Source organism: Squalius cephalus, assembly GCF_949319135.1.
Source record: "Squalius cephalus genome assembly, chromosome: 12".
Lineage (NCBI taxonomy): Eukaryota > Metazoa > Chordata > Actinopteri > Cypriniformes > Leuciscidae > Squalius > Squalius cephalus.
In genome coordinates this window covers 856906-873443 of record NC_137133.1, presented here as the reverse complement: position 1 = coordinate 873443, position 16538 = coordinate 856906, and the positions used below count along the sequence as shown (strand labels likewise).

General features: G+C 39.9%; 2 protein-coding genes across 3 annotated transcripts in view; both read left to right on the top strand.

The window, feature by feature from the left end:
* The window catches only part of akap7 (A-kinase anchoring protein 7), a 214204-nt gene that overhangs the window by 173750 nt on the left and 23916 nt on the right, over positions 1–16538 (top strand). The gene's annotated exons all lie outside the window — the stretch shown is intronic.
* cfap206 (cilia and flagella associated protein 206) lies at positions 424–12416 on the top strand. 2 transcript variants are annotated; one of them, XM_079889191.1, is made up of 12 exons: positions 424–635; positions 704–787; positions 1221–1311; positions 1504–1692; positions 4710–4868; positions 4952–5166; positions 6060–6179; positions 8185–8380; positions 8822–8962; positions 9128–9321; positions 10532–10675; positions 10769–12416. In XM_079889191.1, the coding sequence occupies exons 1-12, from the start codon at positions 528–530 to the stop codon at positions 10994–10996; spliced, it is 1869 nt and encodes a 622-aa protein (XP_079745317.1). In that variant the 5' UTR covers positions 424–527; the 3' UTR covers positions 10997–12416. The 2 variants fall into 2 exon arrangements, with proteins under 2 accessions (XP_079745317.1, XP_079745318.1); XM_079889192.1 differs by lacking the exon at positions 704–787 and having other exon boundaries at positions 444–635; positions 10769–12145.

Below are 16538 nucleotides of genomic sequence, written 5' to 3'. Positions count from 1 at the left end.
TATTCACACACTCTCTGACTGAATGTTCAGTTTCACAGTGATTTATTGATACTGTTTTATGGTTTTTAGCCAGGTTCATGTGTAAATGATTTGCTGCTGATTACTAAATAACTATATAGCTGCTAATGTTCTCAGAGTTGATTGAATAGTGTGTTCACTGCAGAAGGAAAGCAGCACTGGTGCATTTAAAGCTTATACACTCTTCAAACACTCTTATCAGTGTCTGTGAACGTCTGGAAGGATATCACAGAGTCAATATTTGGAGGGGGTTTCGCCTAGTCGATACTAACGCAGGCCTGTATCTGTGTCTGTAGTGTAATCACTAGTGTAGTGTGTGTGTGTGTGTGTTTCAGTGCACTAACAGGCTCGTGCGGTTTGGCCGGTGCAGCAGCGCCTCCTCCGGCGCCTTGCAGAAGCGCACCCGCACTCTCCGTCTCCATGACAATCACTCGACGCACAACACCACAACACACAAGCCGTCGGGACCTTTTCAAGTTAAACACCTGTACATGTTATAGTTGAGAAACATGTCGAGTACACAGGCTGAAAGCGTCATAAGAAAGATCATCCGCGAGATCGCGCAGACATGTTTGAGCAGAGGACAGACTCTGTCCGAGACGCTCATCGCGTTCATGGTGAGTGACTGAGAATCACACAGATCAAGATGATGAATGTGTCTGTCGCTCATTACTCGTGTGTTCAGGTCAAAGCTGTTGTTCTGGACCCCAGAAATCACTTTAACGTGGACAGGACTCTCACAAAGCAAGATGTGCAGAAACTCATTGAGGTAAACAGAAATAAATAAATATTAAAACTGCTTTTAAAGGGTTAATGAAACCCCTGTTTTTCACGCATTCAGCGCGAGACTCACGCCACACGAAGTGAATCAAAGCTTCGAATCTATTGAACCGATTGCTTCGTAAAACGATTCACTGTTTCGAAGCGTTCGAATCTCCACACACTGATGACCCCTGCTGGCCAGAACACCAACACACATCATCTCAGAATATTTAGTTTAAAATTTCATGACCCTTTAAAAAAAGTTGCTTCCCTTAAAAAATATATTAAATCTGCTTCAAACATTCAGGCCAGGCTTTCTCAAGCCAACATCAAAGTTTGTCTTGTCAAACTTTACTTTCTAGGTAATAAATAGAAGAGAACTTGTTTGCAGTAAGTGTAACGTGACTTTGGTTTAATGGCGTTGTCTTTCATGTCTTCAGCTGTGTGTGGACAGACTCATGGACCAGGCGAGCCCAACTCTGAACACCATTAAGATGCAGGTTTACTTCGACATGAACTACACATCTCCAGGTAAGTGGATCATTTACCTGAGTTACGGCTCTAGCAGTTTAATACTAGTCGTTCAGTGCAGTTCATGAGAGGCCAACTGTAAAGTAGAGTTTAGTGTTTTTAATGTTTAGTGCAGTTGTTACTTCTTTTCCTTCTGATCTGATGCTTAAGGTACGGTCACATTGTGTGTGTGTGTGTGTGTGTGTGTCTCAGGCGAGTTTGTGGAGCTGCAGCAGAAGGTCCTGCAGTCTCGTCTGCTGTCTCTGAGCAGGGAGATCACGGACTGCCGAGCTCAGACCCGAGAGGATCTGCAGGGCCTGTACAGCAAGATCGTCAGCTACGTCATGCAGCGCTCCAACCTCGGGCCGGCCACAGACATCACCACCGTGAGGGAGACCACAGGTACTGTACGTGTCCCCCACTACAGCTGGGGCTGAGCTACACACACACTAATACACACTCACCTAAAGGATTATTAGGAACACCTGTTCAATTTCTCATTAATGCAATTATCTAATCAACCAATCACATGGCAGTTGCTTCAATGCATTTAGGGGTGTGGTCCTGGTCAAGACAATCTCCTGAACTCCAAACTAAATGTCAGAATGGGAAAGAAAGGTGATTTAAGCAATTTTGAGCGTGGCATGGTTGTTGGTGCCAGACAGGCCGGTCTGAGTATTTCACAATCTGCTCAGTTACTGGGATTTTCACGCACAACCATTTCTAGGGTTTACAAAGAATGGTGTGAAAAGGGAAAAACATCCAGTATGCGGCAGTCCTGTGGGCGAAAATGCCTTGTTGATGCTAGAGGTCAGAGGAGAATGGGCCGACTGATTCAAGCTGATAGAAGAGCAACTTTGACTGAAATAACCACTCGTTACAACCGAGGTATGCAGCAAAGCATTTGTGAAGCCACAACACGCACAACCTTGAGGCGGATGGGCTACAACAGCAGAAGACCCCACCGGGTACCACTCATCTCCACTACAAATAGGAAAAAGAGGCTACAATTTGCACGAGCTCACCAAAATTGGACAGTTGAAGACTGGAAAAATGTTGCCTGGTCTGATGAGTCTCGATTTCTGTTGAGACATTCAGATGGTAGAGTCAGAATTTGGCGTAAACAGAATGAGAACATGGATCCATCATGCCTTGTTACCACTGTGCAGGCTGGTGGTGGTGGTGTAATGGTGTGGGGGATGTTTTCTTGGCACACTTTAGGCCCCTTAGTGCCAATTGGGCATCGTTTAAATGCCACGGCCTACCTGAGCATTGTTTCTGACCATGTCCATACCTTTATGACCACCATGTACCATCCTCTGATGGCTACTTCCAGCAGGATAATGCACCATGTCACAAAGCTCGAATCATTTCAAATTGGTTTCTTGAACATGACAATGAGTTCACTGTACTAAAATGGCCCCCACAGTCACCAGATCTCAACCCAATAGAGCATCTTTGGGATGTGGTGGAACGGGAGCTTCGTGCCCTGGATGTGCATCCCACAAATCTCCATCAACTGCAAGATGCTATCCTATCAATATGGGCCAACATTTCTAAAGAATGCTTTCAGCACCTTGTTGAATCAATGCCACATAGAATTAAGGCAGTTCTGAAGGTGAAACGGGGTCAAACACAGTATTAGTATAGTGTTCTTAATAATCCTTTAGGTGAGTGTATATGTGACCCTGGACCACAAAACCAGTCAGAAGTCGCACGGCTAAATTTGTAAAACAATACGTTGTATGGGTCAAAATGAACCTCCACTCCTGGCTAAGATGATGGAAAATTACAGACATTTCTTGATTAAAATGATATCTGTGATATCTGTAAAACACTTTGCTGACGGTTTTAAATTACATTTATCTGTCAACCGATTCTGGTAAGTTTACTATATATATTTCAATCTTAGAGCAGCGTCCGATACGATTAATCATCATACTCTTATTCTATCATGTGGTGTCCCTCCAGGATCTATTTTAGCACATACACTACTGTTCAAAAGTTTGGGGTCAGTGAGATTTTTAATGTTTTTAAAATAAGTCTCTTCTGCTCATCAAGGCTGCATTTATTTGATTAAAAATACAAACAAAAACAGTAATATTGTGAAATATTATTCTAATGTAAATCCTCTGTTCTCTATGTGAATATACAGTAAAGTGTAATTTATTCCTGTGATCAAAGCTGAATGTTCAGCATCATTACTCCAGTCTTCAGTGTCACATGATCCTTCAGAAATCACTCTAATATGAGGATTTGATGATCAAGAAACATTTATGATTATTATCAGTGTTGAAAACAGTTTTTTACATTTTTATTTCATGATGCTATGATGAATAGAAAGTTCAGAAGAACAGCATTTATCTGAAATCTAAAGCTTTTGTAACATTAAACACGACCGTTCAAAAGTTTGGGGTCAGTAAGAATTTTAATTTTAATTTTGAATAAATCAATACTTTTATTCATCAAGGATGAGTTAAACTGATCAAAAGTTACAGTAAAGACATTTATAATGTTAGAAAATATTCTATTTTAAATAAATGCTGTTCTTTTGAACTTTCTATTCATCAAAGAATTCAGCCGAACTCATGGCCTTGGAAGGATTGCTGACCGGCTTAGATGAGGTGAAGGCATGATGTGTGTAAGATATCTGAGCTGAAATTCATCTGTGGTTTTAGGAAACTCTAACTTTAGATTTAGATCTTTTAGATTTAAAAAAAAAAAGTGTGGTTTGTGATGGTGTTTTAAACTTTGACAAACAGATACACAAAGCTGTCAAAACGAGTTTCTTCCAACTAAGAGTAATCTCTAAGATTAAGCCTTTTTTTTAATCCCGTAAGGATTTGGAAATTTTTTTAAACTAAAAAAGTTACCAGTTAATTCAATATTGAAATATTATACCAGTTAATTCAATATTGTTATCTATTAATTCAATGACATTCATACAGTAGTTTAGTTTTGGTGCCCCAGTAAATATTTAGAAATGTTCTACCATTCAGAAGTTTGGGGTTAGATAAAAAAAAAAATATATATTTTATTCAGTGTGGATAAATTGATCAAAAGTGACAGTAAAGACATTTGTAATGATAAAAATGTTTGTAATGTGTCTCAGTTTCCACAAATATCTGAAGCAGCACAACTGTTTTCAACACTGATAATAATCAGAAATGTTTCTTGATCATCAAATCATCATATTAGAGTGATTTCTGAAGGATCATGTGACACTGAAGACTGGAGTAATGATGCTGAACATTCAGCTTTGCATCATGGGAATGAATTACACTTTACTGTATATTCATCCGTCTATCAGATTAAATTCATAATACTTACTCAGGAGTGGGTTATCCATTGTGAAGTGAATGAGCACTCTGTAGTTGGTGTTGTCCCGCAGCTCTGTGTGTGACGTGTGTGTGTTTCAGCGGCTCTGCAGAGCGTCTTCCCGCAGTCACAGCTGGCGACCTTCATGGCTCTGCTGAAACAAGACAAAGAAAAGCAGCTGACGCAACTGAGTCTGATCGTCAGCGGCATACGCCTCTTCAACAAGGACAGCAAGAAAGGAGGAGAGGGCATCCAGAACTGTACGTGCTGGCTTCAGTGTTCTCGTTCTCATGACCGTAGGGTCATCAGTGGTCACTTCTCCGTGTGTGTTTCCCCCCCGCAGTGCCGGCCATCCTGAGCGAGGCGGTTCCCGCCGCGGTCGCAGACACAGAGAGGGAGCTGGCCGGAGCTCAGCGCTTGGCCTGGCAGTACACAGCCCTGCTGGAGAAGATCTCTGAGCAGGACACAGGGCGACCCGAGGACCCCGTCCAGCCAGACCTGCTCAAACAGGCCCTGTACAACACGAGACAACACGAGGCCTTCCTCAAGTTCATACTGGTGGGTTTCACAGGTACACACACTGAAGGGCCTTGGAACGCGCTGCTTTGTACGATGCGTTGACGTAATTTCCACAGAAACAGGAAGCTAAGGCGGGACATATTGAATAAATGGCTCCTCCCCCTTTTCAAATACCCAATAGCGTTTAGTTTCCCTCACAGACTGCAGGTCGTTCTTGACAGCGACATGGAAGTGAATCCGAGCGCTGATGATACGCTGGATTCAATAGTCGAGGCGTGAGTAAAGTCTAGCCAAGGCAACTAACAATGAATGAGAACAGGCAAAGCAGGAACTGGGAGAACCTACTAAAACTAAAACAATGAAACCAAACATAATCCCTACAGTAGTCAAGCCAAAGGCTAAGCATATCAATTACCATTATGTGTCCAACGTTTTAGAGAGCGACACATAAAATGCACCATCCTGATAAAGTTGCAATTAATGCCAGTATTGTGATATAAACTCGCAAAATTGTGAGATATGAAATTGCAATTGCAAGTTAAGTAGAATTGCGAGATATAAACTTAAATAGAAATAGCTGACAATTTTTTCTTGACATTTTCTCTGCGAGTTATAAAGTCAGAATTGTGGAAAGGCCGAACTCGCAATTGCAATTTTATTTTAGAATTGTAAGATAAAACGTTGCCCCTTTTTTGTGGTGGACACAAGCTTCCATCGATTTCATTTGGTTTTACATGGTTGTTAGCTGGTCGAAACTTGTTAAGATGTTTAATCAAGCTGGTTAATTTGCTGCAACCAGACATGTTTCATAATCCAGTTTATTACCGGGCTCTCCTTATTGGTCATTCGCGGCGTGTTTCTCCTCTGACCTGCATTTCTCTGAGAAATTAATATATAACAGTTTAACCATTTGGTGTTCATGTTTTCATCAGGCGGACGTTATCTTGTGTGCAAAGGAAGTGTCGCAGCTGCAGACTGACCTGACGACTCGGATGACGCTCCTGAGGGACGCCGTGCACAGTAATAATACAGTGCCTACAGCACAAGTGTTCGTGAGTGATTTCTGCAGTGCTATTGCCCATCTCTTTGTGTTCAGTGGTCACTGATAGTTCACAATTGTTCAAATTAATTTATATAATGCATTTTACATTATTATTCCAAAGTATCTTTACAAAGAACAGGGCCTTACAAAACCCCAGTGAACAGGATAAAGGTGTCAATGGCACAGAACAACTCAAAAGACATTAATATGAGGTAGCTGAGGAATAAATAGTGTCAAATAATTTTGAATATTCATTATAAGAGTTTCCTTTATTAAAGTAACGAGTCAAAATCTGCTAAAGGCTGAAATACACTTCATGATTCTGGACAAAAAGTCTATTCCTGTGTCCCAGGAGGATATCAAACATTGATCATTGCTTTAATAGTTTAAACAGCTGAGAAGATTGTGATCAAACTAAATAAAAAAATAAAAATAAAAATCACCTGTCACGTTCCTGATGTCACGTGTAGTCAGAGATAAATAGTCCTTTAATCAGAAAAGGGGACACAAGGAGAAACAGAATAACAACTATACTTAATGCAAACAATACTAGACAGGGAACTAACTCAAACTGAGGGCTTAAATACACAGAGCAAACAAAAGAGCTCAGTAATCTGACAACAGGTGAAAGGATTGATTAATCAAACACACTGGGAAACAGGGTCAAATGACGAGGCACAAAGGCAAACAGAACTAAAACACAAAGAAACTAAGCCAAAACAGAACACACACGTTACAGCTGAATCTTATCAGCATATGACGGTCTCAAGATCTCTCATTTACAGTTCATCTATTGCCGAAATATGAAAAAAAGATCAGTCAAGAATAGAAAATTATTGAAAATATTCTAATCAGGAATGTCAGAATCAGAATGCGTAGTTAATGCATAAAGAATGTCTGTCAACATATAACATACAACACGTTGAACAATGTTCACTAACCCTTGCAAAGTTTTTCACTTGCATTGGTATTTATTCTCTTTAGCCGTGTGAAATATTTCACTCAGTTCCCGATCATTCCCATTCAGTCTCAGCGAGTGAAGAACTCATGCATGCTCACGGGCATCATGTATTAGGTACGTTATCGTCTGACAGACTGCGTGTTAAAGCCGTGTGACTCGCTGGCTCTGCTTCAAGTTAATACCACCGTGTATTGTGCACGGTACGTTTTGACAGACATCAATGTTGTGATATTCAAATGATGTGGAATTGAAAACAGTTCATAAGGTTACAACTATACATTTTTTAGCCGAGAAGTATTTAGTGAAGTGATTGATGATGGCCAAGAGTGTGTTGTGTCCATGTTTCTAGTTCTATTATTCCAGCCGACAGCCAGCATAATTGTGCGTGAGGGATGATGTGTTCATGCTGGAGACGTTCAAAACGCGTTTTGCATAGTTCATTATACTTATTTTACAGTTTATCTCGCGGCAAATAAAGTACGTGTTACTCATGTAACATGGCTGACATGTTTGGATTGTCAAATGTTCCATTCAGCTGTCGCAAATTCGTTGCCTTGAAAATTAAGTTAAAAACAAAGTTGTTTTTATTGCCTCATAACAAAAATATTTAATTTAAACCCATGAAATACAGATACTGTTGAAAATAATAGTGAAAAATCACTTTTTAAAACTTGTTCTATTATTTCCCCCTTTATAGCAGATTTTGACTCTGGCATAAAGTGACAGAAAAAGAATGTAAAGTCTTGAAATTGTGCTTGTGCTCACATGAAATAATGAAATTTCAAAACAATATTTATTTAATGTAAGGCATTGGGATATTTTCAAGTGTGACCTCTGGATGTGGACTGCATTAATGTAACACTGATGTGTGGTCAGGGTTCCATTTATCAGTTCCTTTATTACACGGTTTATCCAGTGAGATTTTAGAGTCCATTTGAATAAGTGCTTCTCCTGCTCCATTACAGAACGTTTCTGGGTTTTTTCTTCTTCAGTTCAATAGTGCCATGCTTGTGATCACATGCAGATTTATAATAGACGTCTCTCTTTTTGCCAGCCTCATTTCTCAGCGGTGTCTTCGCTGTGGGCAGGGCTGGAGGCTGAGATGCTGATACTGAGCATGCTCACTAACCTTCTGCCCGGCCTGAGGCCCTTCCTGTCCGCACCGTCTCTGCTGAGCCCCGAGCAGATGGAGCTGCTGCTACACGGCCTGCAGGTCCCCACGGACACACACAGGTCCACTGCGACCACAGGTGGGACACACACACACCACTGCCTGCTGAGCTGCTGTCGCACAGCTGGAGGGCCGAGGAGGAAACAGCTCATGTTTCACTCTAATATCAGAAAACAGAAACAGAGAGGCTCTCTAGAATACTTGATTCTGATCCATCAATCGCAGCATTCTGGAGTCAGATGTTTCTGAATCATGGCCGTTCACATAGAAAATGATAAAAAAGGGACCTATTGTGCGACAGTGTCAAATATGGGAACAATGTGGTGTTTTTTGAAGATTTAAGCTTGAAAACCTATTCTAGAAGAGCCCAATACCAAAATCAACACTTTGTAAAATGGCAGAATATGGCCTCATTAATAGTCATAAATAATGTCACAGCTCATTTCTTTGATGTCGGGGTGAAATATGACATGGACAAACAGTAGAATCGTTATATCCTATACATGTTCTTTTATTTCAGAAGAGCGTGTCGTTGTGTCAGAGATGCGTTCGTGTGAGTGGTGTTTTCCTGAGAGCACAACTAACTTTGAGAGTGTGCCACTGCAGTATAAGGGGTTTTGTGGACTCACCCTCGTAAAGAAGAACGGCCTTTTACTGCCAGGTACAAATAGTGAATCTACATGCTTCACGCACTTGCAGAACAGAATTCCCTAAAGTACATTGTAATTAATATGTTTTTATCTGATAAGATGTCTTCCAACTTGGGAAAATGAGCCTGTGACTGTGTACATGGGCAGATAACCTCCACACGACTTCTTGTTCTCAGGTAATCCAGACATTGGCGTCTTGAAGCACAAGGAGAAGTACTACGCTTTCAGCTCCAGGAGCGCTGCGTACGAGTTCGCCTGTAGAGCGGATGAATATAGCGCTGCTGTGGTGGAGATGGCGAAGAGAAGGCCCGAGCTCATCCAGCTGCTCCAGCTGCATCAGGAGTTTGCCAGCGTGACTCCCTACTCTGAGGTGCCAGCGTGACCTCGGCCTGTCCTGACTGCTCATGGACAGCAGGAGAACATATGATACATGCCAACATTAAAGTGCAGTTAGGACAGTAATACACAGCTTTTCAAGAGGGTGGAGAAAACACTCCCATATGTTTTGTTGTTGAAGTCAAAGGTCGTTGGTAGATGCGAGACAACTGAAACAGGGACAGGTTTAGTGACATGTCTTAAGCCCGTGACACACCAAGCCAACGTCAAAGAACTAGCGGCGATGGAAGCTGGGTTGTCGCCTCGCGTCTCGGCCAAAAGGCGTACGTTCTGCATATGTGCATATCAATAGTCTATTTTCATCATTCAGAAACAGAAACTGAAACTAGGACTGCTGATAGACAAACCTTAAACAAAGCAGCGCTTGCTTAGCATTTTGAATATCAATCTGGTCACTTTCTTCATTCCGGTTGGCTCGTTATTATGAAAATATTAACGCATTGGAATGCTCAGGTAAGATGATGTAAAATTGTTACAGCCTTCTGTCTGCACCGTCTTCTTTGCTCTCTTTCATCACATTCGCTTTTATTCTCGTGCACTGTCTCGTTCCCTAAGCTGAACAGCCAATCAGAGTTCTCTCTCTCATCGGCCAGATGCCGATTCTACATGTGACCAGAGCCAACGGTGCGGGAACACACTGAGAAAACTAAGCCGACGATGCTCAAAAACGATGCTTGGTGTGTCCCGGCCTTTATCCTTTAAAACCATCCACGAAACTACACAAGATAAAAGAAAATACAACCTAGACAACACCTGATACATACATACATTATAGTAAAAGTTAGATTTTTTTATTTAAAAATATACTTGGAAGATTACTTAAGTATACTTCATAAAATTAACTTGAAGTATACTTCTTTTTTTGTAAGGGAAATGATCCCAAATATGTGTAATACTGTATGATAATTATTCACATTAAATCATATAGATTCTTGGGTGAATTTTGGTGATGTCAGCATGAGAGAGGAGGAGTGGGGTAGAGGGAAAGAAGTGTAGATTAGGATGATTCTGAGGTGAGACTTGCGTCTCGAATGGTGCACAAGAGTGAGTTGAAATGTTAATTTCCAGAAAGGTCCTTTGGCTTCTCGCTCCTCAGACAGACTGCCCGGCATTTTCTAATTTCTCAAGTCTTACAGTCCAGAAAAAAAGAGTAAAAGCTGAAGTGTGTTCTGCTCATGTCTCAGATGCAGTCAGGACAGAAACTGCTGGTGAAAGTCATCTCTAAAAGTGACGCCAGCATACAAACGGAGATACACCCTCTGGAGACCAACCTCGTGAGGTCTCATGAGTGGAACGAGTGGGAGCTCAGGAGAAAAGCCATCAAACTGGTGAGAACCCAACCACACACACATGATCTCAGCCCACAGACAGAGAAATGAGGGAATTTAACCAGAAACCGTCTCTCTGTCTTCTCTAATAAGGCAAATCTACGGAATAAAGTGACGCGCTCAATGCAGACGGATTTGAGTCACATGAGACGGCACAACAGCTCACAGACGTTCCCCCCTAAAGACGCCAGCAGCCAGACAAAGCGAGACGGAGAGAGTAATGTACCCAAGCCTCAGGTGTATCTGTGCGGGCTGAGAGGAGGGACGAGCGCTGCCACCAACATGACCAAGGTGGATTTAACCAGAGCTGTTGATGAATGATCTACACACTCAATAAACTGATCCAGAATCAGCATCTGTTTCTGAGCTTTCCACACATGACCCTCCTCATAGTATAGTATCTGGATATTTGTGTGCCATTCAGACCAGCAACCGATAAAGAAGCAAAATCAGATTGTACTTTTCTGTTTGGTGATCATGTCACATCAAACCATGTTTACAGAATCCAGCTGATGTGTCAGAGGTGAATATATGCAGTTATGTTCTACTCATCATGTAAGTGCGTGTTATCACTCGAGAAAACCAATGGAAAAAAGGAGAAAATAAAAATTTCACTGATGACTGTATAAACCAAATATAATGCTGTATGAACCATTTATGTTAAATATGAGGGCCTTTCGCACCGGAGGAACCTTTTCATAGTTCCTAGAGCTATTGGCGGAAGTTCCCGGATTTTGACGTGTTCACACCAGAGGAACTAGGAATGATTTTAGTTCTAGGAACTCCTTTGGAGGAACTAAATTAGCTCCTACTTCAGAGTTGGGTCTAAACCAGCACTATAGGAACTACCAGTGACGTTAGTGCACGCGAAACACCAGAACCCTGTTTGTTTGCTCAGTGCCGTCAAAATAAAGGTCACAACAACAAGCGCAGTTTACGTCACTTCAGAGTTCGTCTGATAACAAGAAGGACTGGGTTAAGACAATAGACATCCGAGCACATAGCACATAGAAACAAACAACACAAAGCCATGTGTCGGCACAAAACATGACACGGACACACAGCCAATGAGAGCCGTCACAGACTGTGTCCACACAAAACATGACAAACTGAGAGCACTCATAAACATGAACCGTGTGCTACATAGAACACGACAACACGAACCCTTGGCCAATGAACACACAGTGTTCCAGCAGTGCTCACTGTGTACGCGCTCATGAGAGACAAGCGCTCTGTATTCGCCTAACTTCGCAATAGTAAAAATAATCAGCATCATTGCACCTATTTTTTCCACTAACTGTGAGATATGATGGTCTTGTGGTGTATTTTTGTGTTTATTATAGTTATTATAGTTTATTTTTGATCGGCAGACTTCGGTCTTTGTGTCGTTTATGTTGCTGTTTTATCGGGAAAACCTACCAACATAAAATAATGATTATTTAGCTATAATAAAACTTAAATGTTCGCTGTTATACAGGCAATGTCTTTTTGTATTCACTCTGAATTATGGACCAAAGTTCATTCATATTAACATATTTACTGATGCTACATCATCTTAATGTACATCCCATCACACAGGGAACAAAAACACTGAACTCTTTTTTTTTTTTTTTACGGAGCATCGCGCATGACACTCAGGGGAAAAAGTCTGAAAAAAATGTATTAGTGTCCAATTAACTAAATGTACTACATTTAGTTCCATTAAACTGTTATTAAAATGTTCCATATATTTCATTGAGACAAAAGACTGAACAAAAACATAAGTTCAGAAGTTTCCTCATTTGTTTTTTCAAAGATGAAGTGGCTCTTGTCCTGAGGGAACTTGCCACGCGAGATGCTGACATCAGCTCACCACATAGTGACTTTATTCATTTAATTAGCGATGTAGGAATAGATTCGTGAAAACTCAAAGTTGTTTGGTGCATCTATAACTAATAATATCAGATGCTCATTTGATTCTTAACATTTACAATTATGATGTGATAAGACATTTCTGACAAGCCTGTTCCCAGTATTTAAAATTTTCCGGTGGTTTTTTTTTTTTTCAGTGTGATATTGTGTTGATTACCACAATATATTGGTACTGCAAAACCATCAGTTTTTAATTTTTAATTTTAAAAGTTTAACTTTGTGTCTTGTCACAACAAATTGTGGTTATACAGGTGCTTAAAAAAACCTAAATATCTCACCTTTATGGTTTTATTTTATGTCAGTTACGCATTGTTCTGCAAGTATATTTTCTAATGTAGCCTATATTACGGTAACATCATTCATTCACCAACAAGACTGATTTGAAACAAGTATCTTGCATTGTTTGGTATCGGATTAGCTGTTAAATGTATAAACTAAAAAAAAAAACATACAATGGTTTTGGTGATTATTACTCTCATCTCATTACAAGCTAAAACACTGATTATGTGGAAATAAAATATGTACAATTGAGATCAGGTTTTGAAAGAATGATTAGCGGTGCTATAAGTGATCATTTTGTAGTTCTAGACTAAGAGTTTTAAAAATGGATCAGTTACTTGTGAAAATAGTACCAAAGCGAATAAAAAACTGTAGGTAAGTGTTTGGGGAAGAGGCCAACACTTTGGTACTCTTAGATTGTGCAGGTCTCAGCAGACTGTTCCTGTTCGGAGGTGGGTATTTTTCTCCATCTAAGAGGAACAGAGAGGGTGGAGGGTTTGGAAAGAGACTTTGTGCCTCATTGTGAAGGAATAAGGCGCCGCTTGATCATAATTTGCAGGAGGGAACAAACAAGAATAAAAAAGTCATTATGGCATCAGCATATGAAGGTCAGTATATATTAAATTAATATAGTTATTTTTTTTAAGCATTTGTTAACAGCCCTGTGATCCTTTACGGAATGAAAATATATTTCCATATATTTATGATATAATATATTACAATATATTTTTTATGTCAGTAGTGACAATGTGGAGCTGTCTAAAAAACAGTGTATTGTGCTTGGAGTTGTCACACTCTTAGCACGTAGATTGATTTTGCTCAACTGGAAAAATCCACCAAGCTGCTCTGCCCTGATTAGAGATGTTATGCACCACCTTCAACTCGAAAAGATTAGATTTTCCTTAAAAAGTAAGACTGATCATTTTTATGCAGTATGGAAACCCTTAAGACAACAATAATTGAACCGTAACCCCACTACTACTACTATCTACGGAAACGTATTGCATTCACTTGAGGAAAAAAAATCTACTCTGTTTTTCTGTATTAATGACTTAATTATCTCAGAATTATGAGATCATTTTTCATAAAAAAAATATTTTGTTCTGTTTTTCTGAATTAACGACTTAATTATCTCAGAATTATGAGATAATTTTTCATTTAAAAAAAATTTGCTCTGTTTTTCTGAATTAATGACTTAATTATCTCAGAATTCTGAAGAATTCTAAAACAGAACAAAATATTTTTTTTATGAAAAATGATCTCAGAATTCTGAGATAATTAAGTCATTAATTCAGAAAAACCGAGCAAATATTTTTTTTCAAGAAAAAATTCTCATAATTCTGAGATAATTAACTCGTTAATTCAGAAAAACAGAGCAAAAACTTTTTTTTCATGAAAAATTATCTCGTAATTCTGAGATAATTAACTCGTTAATTCAGAAAAACAGAGCAAAAACTTTTTTCATGAAAAATTATCTCGTAATTCCCCCCCCCTCCTCCTCCTCCTCCTCCTCCTCCTCCTCCTCCTCCTCCTCCTCCTCCTCCTCCTCCTCTTTTTTTCTTTTTTCTTTTTTCTTCTTTCCTTCTTCCCTATATCATTACTTGTGTTAAAATATGAATTGTTTACATATAAGAATATTTCTGCACACTGTATTCGCAAAGTGAATTTTGTTGGAGTTTTTTTGTGTGTGTGTGCGTGTGTGTGTGTGTGTGTGTGTGTGTGTGTGTGCAAATGTAGAAAAGTTGCACTGCAACATGAAGCTTCTTATTTGATTGTCTGGTTTGGGATGTCTGGTTGTTGCTAAACAGTGAAATAGCTTACTTTGATCTGTGAAAAGTCTTCATGAAAAGGAGTAAGGGGATGCTTAGGTAGCTTGCTTGAAGCCAATGTGGCTGTCAGTAAGAACAGGTCCAGTCCAGTCACTGTCACTGTCTAGTCACTAGGTGTGTGTGCACGTGTGGTTTCTACAAAAGAACAAAAATACAGTGTTTTAGTTTACAATGAAAAAAAAAATGCCAGATCAGATTCATGGTAACTGCCAATGTTACATTGAATTCACAGGAAATAAAGTAGTTTAAACAATACATAAGGCCATCTACTCATACTATTAGCTCATCAAATACACATCTAAATAACTAAAGAACATGGGCAGGAAATATAGCAAGCACAAAAACAAACACATTTAGGATACACATCATTTAGGATACACATCATGTATCATTTAGATACACACAAGTATCAAACAAAGGGACTTGCATGGTCAATTACGCACACGCAGAAAAAAAAACAAAGAAAGGAGAAAAACTCAGTCCTCTGCACAGAACATGCATGTGCGCCAGAAGGAAGATGCTGTGGGCACAGGTGCAGTTCATAAAGCCTGATAGAGTCCTAATCGGCTTGAGATCAGGTGGGTGGAGCTAGAGGTTAATAGGGAAATTAACAGGCTAAGAGGGGTGTGGCACATGAACCTCATATGTTAATATGATTATCTTAACACAGGGCTGCTATAATCATAATCATAAAATCATTCATTCTGCTTGTTAACAGCAGGTGTCTTCACTAATGGTCAATCATCACTCAATTAATCACTTAATTATCTCATCAACTTTGCTGCTTGAATACACTGCTTCAGAGTTAATTTTATTACTCTTGAGTGTGGACCATAGACTGTAAAAAAATATGGACGTAGTGTCCGTGACGTCACCCATAGCATTTTTGAAGCCTAAAGTGGGCGGAGCCGGCCGTCGCCATCTTGGCCTTGCGTCACTCCCGGATAACAGAAAATGGGCAAACAGGCGGGGCGTGAGTGGAGCTGAGGAGCTCAATTAAAAGTTCCTATATTTTTGCCCTTCGAAATATTATAATAGTTAAAAGACATGGCTACAAGTGAGACTGTGTATCGTGATTCTGTACTATTCTGCTAGTTGAAAATGCATTATGCAGTAACTTAATATTACTCTGAGAGTGTGTGTGTGTGAGACAGTGATTTATGTGCATACATGTCAGTCACTCTTTTTTTATAGTCTATGGTCCGTCAGCGCGGCATCGCTCGTCAAGTTCGTAGAGAGCATATTCAGTCCATTTTAAATTCTGATTTTGCCTATGAAGTTCAAGTAAATGCGCAGGAAAATCCGCGCTCATTCAAGGATGTGCATTTAACGTTATTGCATGGAAGGAGAAAGCGCCGACGCCTGCAGGATTTCATCTGACGGTACATAAGCATATTATAATCAATCATTCCGTGAGAGCAGAACGAACGAGCCTTTATTGACGTTTTTAAATCTGATAACTCCAAAAAGCAACGAAATTGTCAGACATCCATTAGTGCATGTTCACAGAGGAAAACAACTGAAATCCAGCGCTGGTTGTTCTCTCGAATGATACTCGACGACAACGACGGAATCCTAAGCCGTGGGCGAAGTAATGGGTGTTTTAAATTGTATGAAATAATCCCGAAAAAAAGCACAAACACTGCAGAGGTGGCAAGTTCAGCAGCAACATTTGCTGAGGTGAACTGACGGCTAGTAACAGCAGACAAACGGCTAGCATTGACATCAGCAAATCCACCTGTCACTCAAGTGGCCACACCCTTGCAGAACTTTAAATATTAATCAACTAAACGGAAGAGTTATAAAAAAAATTCACCCCCCTCACAGTTGTCATGAAGGGAAAA